At 43.4% G+C, this 15,630-nt stretch overlaps 1 protein-coding gene across 2 annotated transcripts in view; it reads left to right on the forward strand.

Annotated features, from left to right (window-relative positions):
* Nucleotides 1-15,630, forward strand: part of LOC139376171 (arf-GAP with GTPase, ANK repeat and PH domain-containing protein 3-like) — a 222,046-nt gene that overhangs the window by 135,957 nt on the left and 70,459 nt on the right. For both annotated transcript variants that reach the window (XM_071118439.1, XM_071118438.1), the window contains exon 11: nucleotides 4,295-4,466. In XM_071118439.1, coding sequence (XP_070974540.1) covers nucleotides 4,295-4,466 — 172 coding nt within the window. The remainder of the gene's footprint in view (nucleotides 1-4,294; nucleotides 4,467-15,630) is intronic.

Raw genomic sequence — 15,630 nt, forward strand, 5'->3', positions numbered from 1 at the left:
CAGAGCGCCAAGTCTAGGTCCAAAAGGCTTCTAAACAGCTTCTACCCTCAAGCCATCAAATGGCTACCCAGACTATTTTCATTGCCCCCCCCTCTCTCTCTTTTACACCGCTGCTACTCTGTTGTTATTATCTATGCAAGGTAACTCTACCTACATGTACATATTACCTCAAATACCTCAATTAAGCGGTACCCCCGCACATTGACTGTTATAGTCTCGCTATTTTGATTTTACTGCTGCTCTTTAATTACTTGTTACTTTTATTTCTTATTCTTGTTTATTTTATTTTTTAACTGCATTGTTGATTAGGGGCCTCGTGAGTACGCATTTCACTGTAAGGTCTACCTACACCTGTTGTATTCGGCGCACGAGACTAGTACAATATGATTGGATGATATTCTTCTCGTGAGATGATAATGGATTCATTTAGTACCCATTGTTAGCAGAGCAATGTAGCATTACAGTGATGTACAGGTAATTGACAAAATAGGGAGTTGGGCCACAACAAGCCGCCAGAAGAGTTTCAATGCACCTTGGCGTAGATTCTACACATGTCTGGAACTCTATTGGAGGGATGCGACGCCATTCTTGCACTAGAGATGGTGTGTTTTACTGATGGTGGTGGAAAACGCTGTCTCAGGCGCCACTCCAGAATCTCCCATAAGTGTACATTTGGGTTGAGATCTGGTGACTGAAACACACACACACACACACACACACACTTTAAACCCCCTCTGCTCCTTTGAGACCCCTCTTTCAAAGTCACTGAGATCTCTTCTATCATGGTAGCCAAAATAACGAACAACTGAGCATTTTTATAATTAACTTGGAGCCATACCTGTGTGGAAGTACCTGTTTTCAATATAATTTGTGTTCCTCATTTACTCAAGTGTTTCCTTTATTTTGGAATTTACCCGTATGTAATTGACTAGTTAGCAGCTCTGAAGATCTAGATCATTATAGGTCGTAGGTCACCTGAGGCATGTCTATAAGCTCTGTCTGGAGTGTCTGTCTGCTAACTTACTGAGCAGAGGTGAGGCAGAACAGGAACTGCTGTCACATTACTAGACACCTGTTTATTCCCATTCTGAGCAACCAAGCAGGCAGAGGGGGAGGGAGAGAAGGGGAGAGAAGGAGAGATAGAGACAGCGGGTGTTATAGAGACAGAGCGACAGAGGGCTTTATAGAGACAGAGGGCTTTATAGAGACAGAGGGCTTTATAGAGACAGAGGGCTTTATAGAGACAGAGGGCTTTATAGAGACAGAGGGCTTTATAGAGACAGAGGGCGTTATAGAGACCGAGGGCGTTATAGAGACAGAGGGCGTTATAGAGACAGAGGGCGTTATAGAGACAGAGGGCGTTATAGAGACAGAGGGCGTTATAGAGACAGAGGGCGTTATAGAGACAGAGGGCGTTATAGAGACAGAGGGCGTTATAGAGACAGAGGGCGTTATAGAGACAGAGGGCGTTAGAGAGACAGCGGGCGTTAGAGAGACAGCGGGCGTTAGAGAGACAGCGGGCGTTAGAGAGACAGCGGGCGTTAGAGAGACAGCGGGCGTTAGAGAGACAGCGGGCGTTAGAGAGACAGCGGGCGTTAGAGAGACAGCGGGCGTTATCGAGACAGCGGGCGTTATCGAGACAGCGGGCGTTATCGAGACAGCGGGCGTTATCGAGACAGCGGGCGTTATCGAGACAGCGGGCGTTATCGAGACAGAGGGCGTTATCGAGACAGAGGGCGTTATCGAGACAGAGGGCGTTATCGAGACAGAGGGCGTTATCGAGACAGAGGGCATTATCGAGACAGAGGGCGTTATCGAGACAGCGGGCGTTATCGAGACAGCGGGCGTTATAGAGACAGCGGGCGTTATAGAGACAGAGGGCGTTATAGAGACAGAGGGCGTTATAGAGACAGAGGGCGTTATAGAGACAGAGGGCGTTATAGAGACAGAGGGCGTTATAGAGACAGAGGGCGTTAGAGAGACAGAGGGCGTTAGAGAGACAGAGGGCGTTAGAGAGACAGCGGGCGTTAGAGAGACAGCGGGCGTTATCGAGACAGGGGGCGTTAGAGAGACAGCGGGCGTTAGAGAGCGAGAGAGACACGGGGTGTTATAGAGACAGAGGGTGTTATAGAGACAGAGGGTGTTATAGAGACAGAGGGTGTTATAGAGACAGAGGGTGTTATAGAGACAGAGAGTGTTATAGAAACAGAGGGCGTTATAGAGACAGCGGGTGTTATAGAGACAGCGGGCGTTAGAGAGACAGCGGGCGTTAGAGAGACAGCGGTCTCTTAGAGAGACAGCGGGCGTTAGAGAGACAGCGGGCGTTATCGAGACAGCGGGCGTTATCGAGACAGCGGGCGTTATCGAGACAGCGGGCGTTATCGAGACAGAGGGCGTTATCGAGACAGAGGGCGTTATCGAGACAGAGGGCGTTAGAGAGACAGCGGGGTGTTATAGAGCGAGAGAGACACGGGGTGTTATAGAGACAGAGGGTGTTATAGAGACAGAGGGTGTTATAGAGACAGAGGGTGTTATAGAGACAGAGGGTGTTATAGAGACAGAGGGTGTTATAGAGACAGAGGGTGTTATAGAGACAGAGGGTGTTATAGAGACAGAGGGTGTTATAGAGACAGAGAGTGTTATAGAGACATAGGGTGTTATAGAGACAGAGGGTGTTATAGAGACAGAGGGTGTTATAGAGACAGAGGGTGTTTTAGAGACAGAGGGTGTTATCGAGACAGAGGGTGTTATCGAGCGAGAGAGACAAGGGGTGTTATAGAAACAGAGGGTTTTATCGAGACAGAGGGTGTTATCGAGACAGAGGGTGTTATCGAGACAGAGGGTGTTATCGAGACAGAGGGTGTTATCGAGACAGAGGGTGTTATCGAGACAGAGGGTGTTATCGAGACAGAGGGTGTTATCGAGACAGAGAGACAAGGGGTGTTATAGAAACAGAGCGTGTTATAGAGACAGAGGGTGTTATCGAGACAGAGGGTGTTATCGAGACAGAGGGTGCTATCGAGACAGAGGGTGCTATCGAGACAGAGGGTGTTATCGAGACAGAGGGTGTTATCGAGACAGAGGGTGTTATCGAGACAGAGGGTGTTATCGAGCGAGAGAGACAAGGGGTGTTATAGAAACAGAGCGTGTTATAGAAACAGAGCGTGTTATAGAGACAGAGGGTGTTATAGAGACAGAGGGTGTTATCGAGCGAGAGAGACAAGGGGTGTTATAGAGACAGAGGGTGTTATAGAGACAGAGGGTGTTATAGAGACAGAGGGTGTTATAGAGACAGAGGGTGTTATAGAGACAGAGGGTGTTATCGAGACAGAGGGTGTTATCGAGACAGAGGGTGTTATCGAGACAGAGGGTGTTATCGAGACAGAGGGTGTTATCGAGACAGAGGGTGTTATCGAGCGAGAGAGACGAGGGGTGTTATGGAGAGAGAGAGAGAGAGAGAGAGAGTGGGTTGGGAGCGAGAACAACCGGGAAAGAGAGAAGGTGGGTAGGAGAGCGAGACATGGAACGAGAGCGCGAGGATCCCTTTAATTTCGCAGTCAGCCAAGCCATCCACACAATCACCTTCTGTTAATTCTATCTGCTACATCAATTAAATTGTTTGTAGAAACTAATTGAATGTGGCTTAATCACACATCTTAATAGCTTTGCACGCTTCGATCTGGCTGTTAATTCCAGCAATAAAATGAAATGAGAATGAGGAGCGCTAGCTGGCTGGGTAATTAGAGAAGAGGCAGGGGAAGAGATGAGTGCTTTATGGCACCGTGATAAAGGAAAGGAGAGAGATTTAGAGATGATGGGGGGGAGGGGGGTGCACCCAGTAACCCAGTAAAAGGCCGAGCATTGCGCAGAGTTCTCCTCATTGATATCTGCTGATATCAATGAGTTTCACCTTGGCTTTCCTTCATCATCCACTTGGGATGGTGATGTTGTTTTAAATCGAAATCAAATGACCAAATTGAAAGAGAATGACTGTTTGCGTTCATTAGTCTACTCATTAAGCCTCTAAAAGCCAACTAGCTTGTGAGGCAGCATGAGCACAGGTGATACCTAATGTTCTGAAACTTCTCTTAGCTGTCGATCAGTCACTTTTGGTACTTTTTTATTTTGCTTTGAAGTGGATGAAAGATATATGTCATATCATAAAACAAAAGTGAAAAGTTATTTATTGTCAGCTATTGGGGGCAGTTTGCGTTTTCTTTTTTTTGAATGAAATATCCACGTTTTAGAGTAATGACATTGACTCTGTGTTTTTTGTGATGCTTGTGTGTTCCAGGACTACATGCAGAATGTGCACGGGAAAGAGATTGACCTGTTGAGGACCACGGTCAAGGTGCCAGGGAAACGACCACCCAGAGCAGTCACCACTATCGCCCCCACCGCCAGCCCCAAGACAAACGGGCTGACCAAGGACCGTAGCACCCTGCAGCTGGGCGTAGGCACCACAGGTAAGAGGGAATGCCTAGTCACCACACTGTGGGTCCATTCTAGACCTCTGTACCAGATATGGGTCAAAACATATGTCAAGCTAGCTTTGATTTAGATTACATGTTATAATAGAACAAATAAAAGAATCCCAAAAGCTTGAAGCACACCTCAAATACTTTGAAGACAAATGTACACTATATATGCAAAAGTATGTGGACAGCCCTTCAAATTAGTGCATTCATATGTGGACACCCGTTCCTGACAGGTGTATAAAACCGAGCAATCAGCCATGCAATCTCCATAGACAAATATCAAATCAAATCAAATGTATTTATATAGCCCTTCGTACATCAGCTGATATCTCAAAGTGCTGTACAGAAACCCAGCCTAAAACCCCAAACAGCAAGCAATGCAGGTGTAGAAGCACGGTGGCTAGGAAAAACTCCCTAGAAAGGCCAAAACCTAGGAAGAAACCTAGAGAGGAACCAGGCTATGTGGGGTGGCCAGTCCTCTTCTGGCTGTGCCGGGTGGAGATTATAACAGAACATGGCCAAGATGTTGAAATGTTCATATATGACCAGCATGGTCGAATAATAATAAGGCAGAACAGTTGAAACTGGAGCAGCAGCACGGCCAGGGGACTGGGGACAGCAAGGAGTCATCATGTCAGGTAGTCCTGGGGCATGGTCCTAGGGCTCAGGTCCTCCGAGAGAGAGAAAGAAAGAGAGAAAGAGAGAATTAGAGAAAGCACACTTAAATTCAGACAGGACACCGAATAGGACAGGAGAAGTACTCCAGATATAACAAACTGACCCCAGCCCCCCGACACATAAACTACTGCAGCATAAATACTGGAGGCTGAGACAGGAGGGGTCAGGAGACACTGTGGCCCCATCCGAGGACACCCCCGGACAGGGCCAAACAGGAAGGATAAATATTGGCATTCAAATGGCGTTACTGAAGAGCTCAGTGACTTTCAACGATGGCATCTTTCCAACAAGTCAGTTCATCAAATTTCTACCCTGCTAGAGCTGCCCCGGTCAACTGTAAGTACTGTTATTGTGAAATGGAAATGTCTAAGAGCAACAACGGGTCAGCCGCGAAGTGGTAGGCCACACAAGCTCACAGAACAGGACCACCAAGTGCTGAAGCGGGTAGCGTGTAAAAATCGTCTGTCCTCGGGTTGCAACACTCACTACCGAGTTCTAAACTGCCTCTGGAAGCAACGCCAGAGCAAGAATTGTTCATCGGGAGCTTCATGAAATAGGTTTCTATTGCCGAGCAGCCGCACACAAGCCTAAGATCACCATTCCCAATGCCAAGTGTTGGCTGGAGTGGCGTAAAGCTTAACTCCACTGGAGCAGTGGAAACGCATTCTTGGGAGTGATGACTCACGCTTCACAATCTGTCAGTCCGACAGACTAATCTGGGTTTGGTGGATGCCAGGAGAATGCTGTAAAGTTTGGTGGAAGAGGAATAATGGTCTGGGGCTGTTTAGGCCCCTTAGTTCCAGTGAAAATCTTAATGCTACAGCATACAATGACATTCTAGACTATTCTGTGCTTCCAACTTTGTGGCAACAGTTTAGGGAAGGCCCTTTCCTGTTTCAGCATGACAATGCCCCCATGCACAAAGTGAGGCCCATACAGAAATGGTTTGTCAAGGTTGGTTTGGAAGGACTTTGCTGGCCTGCACAGAGCCCTGACCTCAACCCTATCAAACAACCTTTGGAATGAATTGGAACGCCGACTGCGAGCCAGGCCTAATCGCCCAACATCAGTGCCCGACCTCACTAATGCTCTAAATAGAAGTAAATCCCCGCAGCAATATTCCCACATCTAGTGGAAATCCTTCCCAGAAGAGTGGAGGCTGTTATAGCAGCAAACGGGGTACCAACTCCATATTAATGCCCATGATTTTGGAATGAGATGTTCGACGAGCAGGTGTCCACATACTTTTGCGCATGTAGCGGTTATGGCCAGGTTTGGGATTAAGGTCATCTGATTTTAGGTTTGCGGTTATAGGAACAACTTCTACCTCGAGTCAAACCGCAACCAAGCACGGTGAACAACCACCGACCAAGTAATTTGCAGGATATCAACTGAATAGCTTAAGCTAAGCAACCTGATGCCCAGTCCAATTGTATGTAAGCCTCTATCGACTTCATGTCCAGTCCAACAGACAATCAATAGAGGTTCTTCAATGGACTGAAAGAGACACCAGGGACACTAAAGTATTCAGAGGAGGGGTTTCACATGAATACCATTCACTGCCCAGAGGATACAAGAAAGTATACCGCTAATAGGTGGATTTAGGTATGTAATATGTATTTTGTTGCTGTAATTGTGTGAAAGCTCTTTAGATTATGGTACAATGTCATAAAATGAGTCCCTACAAGCCAATTGTCTCAATGTATGATTTTTCATTATGCAGATGAGCCAGAACAATATAAAAACAATGATAGGATTACTGAAGGAGTGCTTGTGAGGCTATTAGATTCTACCTTCAATTACTAAATAGGGAATTGATGAATGAGATCTCCGTTAAATATAATTAATTTGTTTAAATAATTCATTTCAAAGAAAAAATAAGATTTATCCATTGAGGGACATTTTATTTTGTCCAGATGTAATAAGTTTGCTGTGACCTAAATTTCATCAGCCAAATTTGTATGTAATGTCACAGGAACAATTATCAGGTTGGGGCTTGACTTGCGTGTCCTGCCAATACCAATGCCTTCCTTCCAGTCCACACGGGGCCTATAAATAGACTTAGCTGACTGGTTGGATGGCTGTCAATGAGGGTGCCTGCTCTGCTCTACTCTGCTCTGGCAGCTAAGCCCAGAGAGGCGAAGAGAAGCCAGTGATTCTATTTAGGGGTTAGGATTAAGAGTAATTAATACTAATTAGCAGAGTGGTCCCCAGAGGGGGGATAGATGGGGGGGTAATGAGGGCGTCCTCTATCGGCCGAGGAGTGGGGTCCATGTTACCTCCTGCCATGGCTGTAGCTAATTGGAGTGTGCAGTAGTGGAAAAGACAGACCAGACAGCAGAGAACACTTGTGGCCCAGCCCTTTCTTATTTTGTTGGGTCCTGGCCAGGATTTGAACATCAGGACCCCACTGGACCACATTAATTAGTCAAATGGTAGAGAAGATATAGGAGTTTACAGAGTGAAGGATAGGGGGTGGAGGTCAAGAGTTAACCTTCAGGATAAAAGTAGAGGAGAAAAGAGCAGAGGTGTCCCGTATCTGTAGGAGGGAGAGGAGAGTTAGGGAGAGGAGAGATAGGGAGAGGAGAGATAGGGAGAGGAGAGATAGGGAGAGGAGAGATAGGGAGAGGAGAGATAGGGAGAGGAGAGTTAGGGAGAGGAGAGTTAGGGAGAGGAGAGATAGGGAGAGGAGAGATAGGGAGAGGAGAGATAGGGAGAGGAGAGATAGGGAGAGGAGTGGTTCTGGGACCGGAAAGAGGAAAACCACAGAAAATGATTTTGTCTTTTATAATGAATTCTTATTTTTCTCTGACAATTTTACTGTATTTGCACGGGTATATACACCCCCACATTTTGCCCTCAGAACAGCCTCATTTCGTCAGGGCATGGACTCCACAGGGATACTGGCCCATGTTGACTCCAATGCTTCCCACAGTTGTGTCAAGTTGTGTGGATGTCTTTTGGGTGGTGGACCATCCTTGATACACACGGGAAACTATTGAGCGTGAAAAATCCAGCAGCGTTGCAGTTCTTGACACACTCAAACCGGTGCGCCTGGCACTTACTACCGTACCCCGTTCAAAAGCACTTAAATATTTTGTCTTGCTCGTTCACCCTCTGAATGGCACACATGCACAATCCATGTCTCAATTGTCTCGAGGCTTAAAAATCCTTCTTTAACTGGTCTCCTCCCCTTCATCTACACTGATTGACGTGAATTTAACAAGTGACATCATAGCTTTCACCTGGATTCACCTGGTCAGCCTATGTCATGGAAATATGTTTTGTCCACTCAGTGTAGTTTCACTCTGCTGTAAATACAGAGCTAGTAAAGGATATCTTTGTGACACCCCATTCTAGAGGTTCAATTTTTTTTTAATCCGGGAGGGGAACAATACGAGACGATTTGCGTTAATCTCCACTTAGGGGAGAAAGGTTACAAATCACGGCAGGTCTTCTCCCATTTGGAGCACCCTCTCCTCTCCTGGTGCGATCGGCGTGAGTTTGATTTCATTAGGCATGCAATTGATGAAGGGAACAAAGGGGTAATTTGTCATTCATGGCGTCTGAATCGCAACCCTGTCTTTGCCTTTGGTAATTCATTCACTTCCATGGATCTAAAGACCTTTTATAATCACAGGGGGTGGAGGGAGGAAGGGAGGGAGGGAGATGGGAGATGGAGAGAGAGAGAGTAAATGAATGAACCCATGTGTCTATGAGTGAAAGAGTGTGCAAGCTTAATTCCTTTTCCTCTCTCTGAGTGTTCAGCGGAACCGTTTTAAATATGATCCTCTCCGTTAATACGCATCCAATGGTGTCACCCACGACAGATGCATTGTATCAAAGTATTAATGAGGCCCATCAGTTTTAATCAATCGTATGGGCGGCAGAGATGTACTGTCTGTGGGGAAGGCGCAGGGAGGGGGTGGTGTGTGCCTGTGTTTTGCTCGCTGTACAACTCCTTCCTTATACATTGTAAACCACTCTTCCTCTTGCTCTGGGCTACACATACATACAGTCCAACTAGTGGGCACGGACTGACCACCACCACAACCATGCCTCTGTTTCACTGGCCACCAGCCCGGTGTGGGTGTGGAGGCTGGGGCTGGCCCCTAATGGTTCCTAAAGAGGATGAGGCTGGTTGTGGAGGGGAGGATAGTTAGATGACAGGGCTGAGCCATAAAGGGGGGTGTGGGGTGGTGGTGGTGGCGGGTGGGCGGTCAGACAGGCGGTGTTAGTGAGTAGTGATAGTGATGATAGTGGTGGTGGATTGCACGGCCACAGCCGTTGATGATGTGCTGCTTCTCTCCTTCCTTTCCTCCCTCCCTCCCTCCTTCGGTCCCCCACATTAGCATTAATGCCTCGTTATCCTTCTACTTGTACATAATGGCAACAACTCCCCGGTTGGGTCAGGCCTCGGCGTCACGACTCATCAGCCCTCTGAGGGCATGCATGGTCGCGCCGGTCCAAAGAGAAATGAGAGTCAAGACGACATTACCGCTACCGCCGCTCTGTAGCTACTCGCTAATCCATCACTTCTACTTAGCTAACAGCCACAGCAAGAGCCAGCCCTGCTGCTGCTGCTCCTATTCAGCATGGAAACCACTCCTTTTCTCTCTCTCCTACACACTTATATTTGTGAAACGAACATGTCAAATGAACATATTTCTATAATTGTTTTAAATGCCGGTATAGGCCTACATGATCGCTGTCGAGTTTTTGGACATTTCTATTAACTTTCAGGTGTTTACTAGCAATCTTATGCTGCTTTCACATAGAATTGATGGTATTTTGCCTGTAAAAAAAAAAGGGCAATGTTTATATGACCCCCTTACAAACAGGCCTATTTTTACCTCATTCTTGACTGCATTCTCTTTTTATACCTCCCGTGCGCATGCCGGCGAATAGTGGTCGTTGTGGTGTGCCGATGTGGTTGGCCGTCTATATTAATAAATCCATTATTCATTCATTTATGCAGGTCCTAAGAAATATTCTAAAACGAATCAAATGTATTTTCAAATAGAATGGCATATTTTGAGTTGAAATTATGTTACGTCCAAATGAATTCAATCAATAGTTAATTATTTTGTTCATTAACCCTTTGACACGTACCACAGAACCGGATTGATCATTCTACAGTGGTCCTTGCAGCTTACGCTCAAACCGGTGTGATTAGAGCGCTTATTTAAAACATCCGGCGCTAGAGCTAGCCACACCATTTTTTTTCTCACAGAAACATGTTGCACAAACACAGTCCTTACAAAGTTATGTCCTGAATGTGACCAGTTTATTTTTGGATGCAATGTTCAGACATACATAGAAGTAGAGACAGCATAACACAATCATCCGAACCGGAAAGTGTAGGCTACATATGTCCTAGCGCTAACTGAGGAAAGATTGACATAACACAAGCAGTCATATTTAGCTAACTCTCGGCTGACAGAAACCACCATATGAATGATCTAACAGCAATTACTATGTACAATTCATCACATCATGGGTGAGCTCACCATTGCTTGAAATAATTGAGTAAAACACTTTTAAAAAATGTAAAGTAATCCGATTATGAGTAGTTTCTGCGCACCACCATGTTTGTTTTTTCGCGTCAACCAAAGATAAGAAGTGGAGACTAGATGAGTTTGGTCTGTTTGCGGTATGCATGATCATTCACTTCCCTTCATTCACTTCCGCAAGTTTACTCCGGAACCATTCCTTCACCTCATTATAACATCTTTGGTCTGACAGATGTTTACGTGACACCCAGAATGCATTGTATAATGTCAACAAACATGGCGCCACACATAGCTGGCAAATAGCTAAGCATTAGCTCATCATAATTTACACACATTCATAGGTGTCCATTACAATCAGAATGCATTATTTGTCACCAGTACTTGAAAACATGTGAATAAAACTGTAAATACATGATGCTACATAAATACATACATACTGTATGCTACAGTAGACACAACAACAAAATACAGAAAATAAGGCACTTACTTTGATAGGAACGCACACATGTTCAAAGTTATTATTTGAAAGTTAAAAAAAGAATGAAGGCAATGTGAGCATCAGACAGAAAATGTGCTACGAGGAAAACGTTTGTGCAAGACTGCGCAAATGTCTGCATACTTGATCTGCGTGAAACACTGGGGAAGTGCTTTGGCTCTCCTCAAAGAGAGAAGTTTGTCCCGCTCAGTAAAACTTAAATTGTCCGCAACAGAGAAATGGGCTACTTCTATGTGAATGAATGAGGAGGTGGAACACACCTCAATTCCAACTGTTGTTAGAAAATACAACTTGAAATTGACAAGTTGAAACAGCCTATAGATTAATAGCAGACAGCACTGTCCTGTTACGTAACAATCACATTTTGGAACAGTGAGTGCATTCTGACATCACCTGCATAAAACAACTCACGCTGGGGCGACCGTTAGAGATATTTGGAACTCACACATGAAAAGGTTTAAACAGACAAGACACACTTACCCCGATCACAGTCAACACACATATATTTTGAAGTAAGAATATAATGGAATATAACAGAATAAAATACACATTTATTTTCCCACACAACTTGTGTCACGGGAACGTGTGGTACCGCTGTCACCCCTTCGGGTTTTTGGAGTTTCCTATACTCGATCAAGCAAAAATAATAGTCCTATACTTGATTTGGTCTACAATATTGCCAGCTAAATGTTTCTGATAGATGAGCAAACAAAATTTGTAATAGATGGGCTAAACCACCTCCACTTATTTCCCCAGCCAGAAACCAGTTAACCAAATCGCTATACAGAGGGTGATTCAGTGAAACAAAATCACATTGATGGAGACCAGTCAGTAAAGTCACAGGCTTTTGTTCGGGAGTAGGCCTAGTCTACTAAATAATCCACTTGTTAAACTACATAACATGCTATCAAAATCCTGTAATAAAATAGCCAACCAGACAATATGATCACAAGCAGCACTCACCTCAACTTAGCTAACCGTACCCCATTGTAGCCTAATACAAACGGCGATTCAGTGAAAACAAAAATCTGACATTGATTGATTTATCTAGACGAAACCACACGCTTCTCTCAAAGCAGCACGATGGCGTGCTGTCCTAATCAAAACGGTGCTGAAACTATCATCTAGGTGACCACAGGTGGGTAGGCTATTGCTTCAAATTTACTTCAACGATTGGATGACTTTGGGAGGTTCAGTAAGCAACAATTTGATACATGCCTTCAAATGCATTAGCCTACTTTATTCCAATATTTTCGTAATTCCGTGATATTTATTCCCACAGTAATTATTTTTGGATGCATCCAATTATGGTTAAGAAAACAGTGCATGCTTATTGGGGTTCTATGCAAAAATATGTGAGAAGTGGCATGCCTTGCAAAATGTAGAACTGGGCAGGAGGATGGTTACTGGCGCTGCTTAGCAACCATGAAGAGATTAAGAGCATAGAGCGTGCCAGTGCCGTCTCAGCATTATGGCTACATTTATAGTAAGCCGTAGGCAGAAGTTTACCAAAATGATTGCTTGGTCGTTAGGCAGAAATACAAGTTTAGGCTTTGATACCAGCAGTACCTTTGACATGTAAGGAAAAGGCGGGAAAAAGTAGGTGGTATGGTGAAGTTCACAGTTGCAAATGAGAACTTGTTCTCAACTAACCTGGTTAAATAAAGGTGAAATAAAATAAAAAATGTAAAAAAGTTGGCGGAAAAACATATTGGTATGAAAGGGATATGTTTCTTCTAAATTATCACAGGAATTACAATTATGATTTTATTTTGTTGCCAAAGTTTTCCCCAAAAACTTTTTCCGGAGTTTATTTTTGCAATGACAGTATTTCTACAGTACAGTGCCTTCAGAAAGTATTCATATTCATTGTGTTAGAGCATGAATTCAAAATGGATTAAAAAAAAATCTACACACAATCTACCCATCTACACACAATACCACATAATGACAAGGTGAAGACATGTTTTCATAAATGTTTGCAAATGTATTGAAAATTAAATACAGGAAGATCTCATTTACATAAGTAGTCACACCCCTGAGTCAATACTTTGTAGAAGCACCTTTGGCAGTGATTACAGCTGTGAGTTTTTTTTTGATAAGTCTCTAAGAGCTTTGCAAACCTGGATTGTACAATATTTGCCCATTTTTATTATTTTTCAAATTCATCTAGCTCTGTCAAGCTCAAGTTGATTGTTAATGATTGCTAGACAACCATTTAAGTCTTGCCGTAGATGTTGAAGCTTATTTAAGTCAAAACTGTAACTAGGCCACATTCAATGTCGTCTTGGTAAGCAACTCCACTGTAGATTTAGCCTTGAGTTTTAGGTTACTATCCTGTTGCAAGGTGAATTCGTCTCCCAGTGTCTGTTGGCAAGCAGACTGAACCAGGTTTTCCTCTAGGATTTTGCCTGTAGGCTTATATATAGCTGTATTTTGATTCTTTTTTATCCCAAAACATTCTCTAGTCTTTGCCGATAACAAGCATACACATAACATGATGCAGCCACTAACATGCTTGAAAATATGGAGACTGGTACTCAGTTATGTGCTATGTTTGGGGCAAATCCAACACAACTCTTTGTATTCAGGACAAAAAGTTCAGTTCTTTGCCACATTCTTTTCAGTATTACCTAATATTTTTATTCTGTACAAGCTTCCTTATTTTCACTCTGCCATTTAGGTTGGTATTGTGGAGTAGCTATAATGTTGTTGATCCATCCTCAGTTTTCTCATATCACAATCATTCAACTCTTAACTGTTTGAAATCTCCAGCAACTGAGTTAGGAAGGACGCCTGCATCTTTGTAGTGACTGGATGTATTGATACACCATCCAAAGCCTAATTAATAACTTCACCATGCTTAGAGGGATATTCAGCTTCTGTTATATTTTTACACATCTACCAATTGGTGTCTTTCTTTGAGAGGCATTGAAAAACCTCCCTGGTCTTTTTGGTTGAATCTGTGCATGAAATTCAATACTTGATTGAGGGGCTTGCCATAACAAAGGGGTGGAATATTTATTGATTCAAGACCGTTCAGCTTTACATTTTTTATTAATTTAATGAAAATGAGACAAACAATATTCCACCTTGACATTATGGGGTATTGTGTGTAGATCAGTGACACAAAATCTCAATTTAATCCATTTTAAATTCAGGTTGTAACACAACAGAATGTTGGAAAAGTCAAGGGGTGTGAATTCTTTCGGAAGGCAATGTACCTTGTGTAAATTCCGCCTATATAAATAGCCAGTTGAATAGCTTTGACAGGAAATTGGTGTGTGATTGTCTCAGGATGGTGCTGTATTTCATTACTACAAACACTTACCTCCAGACATTTACCAATGGAGAATGGACGTCTGGAAACAGTGCCCGGGGCAATAAAAGTTAGGTAGGTTCCCCCACAATGTGCATGTCTGAGACAGAATGACAAAATGAACATGGAGATATGCTGTATTGTTTCTTGACGTGGAGGTGGAATACCCCATTGCCAATCAGGAAATGTGTATGGTGTTAGAAAGTAGAATGTTCAGTGGTGTTAGAAAGTAGAATGGATACAGAGTGCACCATTTTTTACATTCACAACAACATCACCAGAACCACAGAAACTGATTAACAAGGCAAAGTACTTCTGCTAGGATTTTGATGTTTTCATTAGATATTTTCTTAGTGATCGTACACAGGCCAACAACACATTCTAACAAGTAGTATGACTCTTGGCCTTCCAAAAGGGGACTTTCTCCCCCCGCTAAATAAATACACAAACCCTGCTTGGATTCATATTTAAAATTCAAGTAACAATCATGTCTAATTGTCAAATGTGATGCTAATGATTAATGAATTAAACATGTATTCATCAATTAGTCCCCACAGAGTATACCTAGACCATTCCTGCATAAAGCAGCGGATAATGTAATTACACTGGAGCTATAATCAGCTGGTCGCCTCAGGGGAGAACTCTTCTCTATCTGCCCCATAGAAATAGTATTAGCACACCTATTAGACTACAGTATCATATATCTTGTCAAAATATCAAAGGTTGTAAATGTTGTTTTTCTGTTCTGCTTTAAAGATGCACTATGCAGATATCGCTCTGCCATTTTCTGGTTGCAAAAATTAGAATAGTTTGCATAATTTCAGTTTATTGGAGAAGACAAGCAAGTACTAAATAGTGTAGAGAATCACTGTACTATCTAAACCGCTGTGAAATATCTTTTCCATAACCAAAAATATTGTATTTTCAGCTGTTTGGAGCTGGTGTACAAAACTGAAAGTTAAAAGATGCAAAAACTAAACGTGAGAACAGGAATCATAGAAATAACACAATTAGAACAGATCTAGCACTTTTTAGATTTGTTTTCAATGAGAATGACAGATCTTTAACTCACATTTCTATGCGAATTTAGTCATGTCGCCCCAAAAAGTTAACTTCAGATTTAAAATTGTCAATCATCCCAGCAAA

This window comes from Oncorhynchus clarkii, chromosome 20 (assembly GCF_045791955.1).
Source record: "Oncorhynchus clarkii lewisi isolate Uvic-CL-2024 chromosome 20, UVic_Ocla_1.0, whole genome shotgun sequence".
Lineage (NCBI taxonomy): Eukaryota > Metazoa > Chordata > Actinopteri > Salmoniformes > Salmonidae > Oncorhynchus > Oncorhynchus clarkii.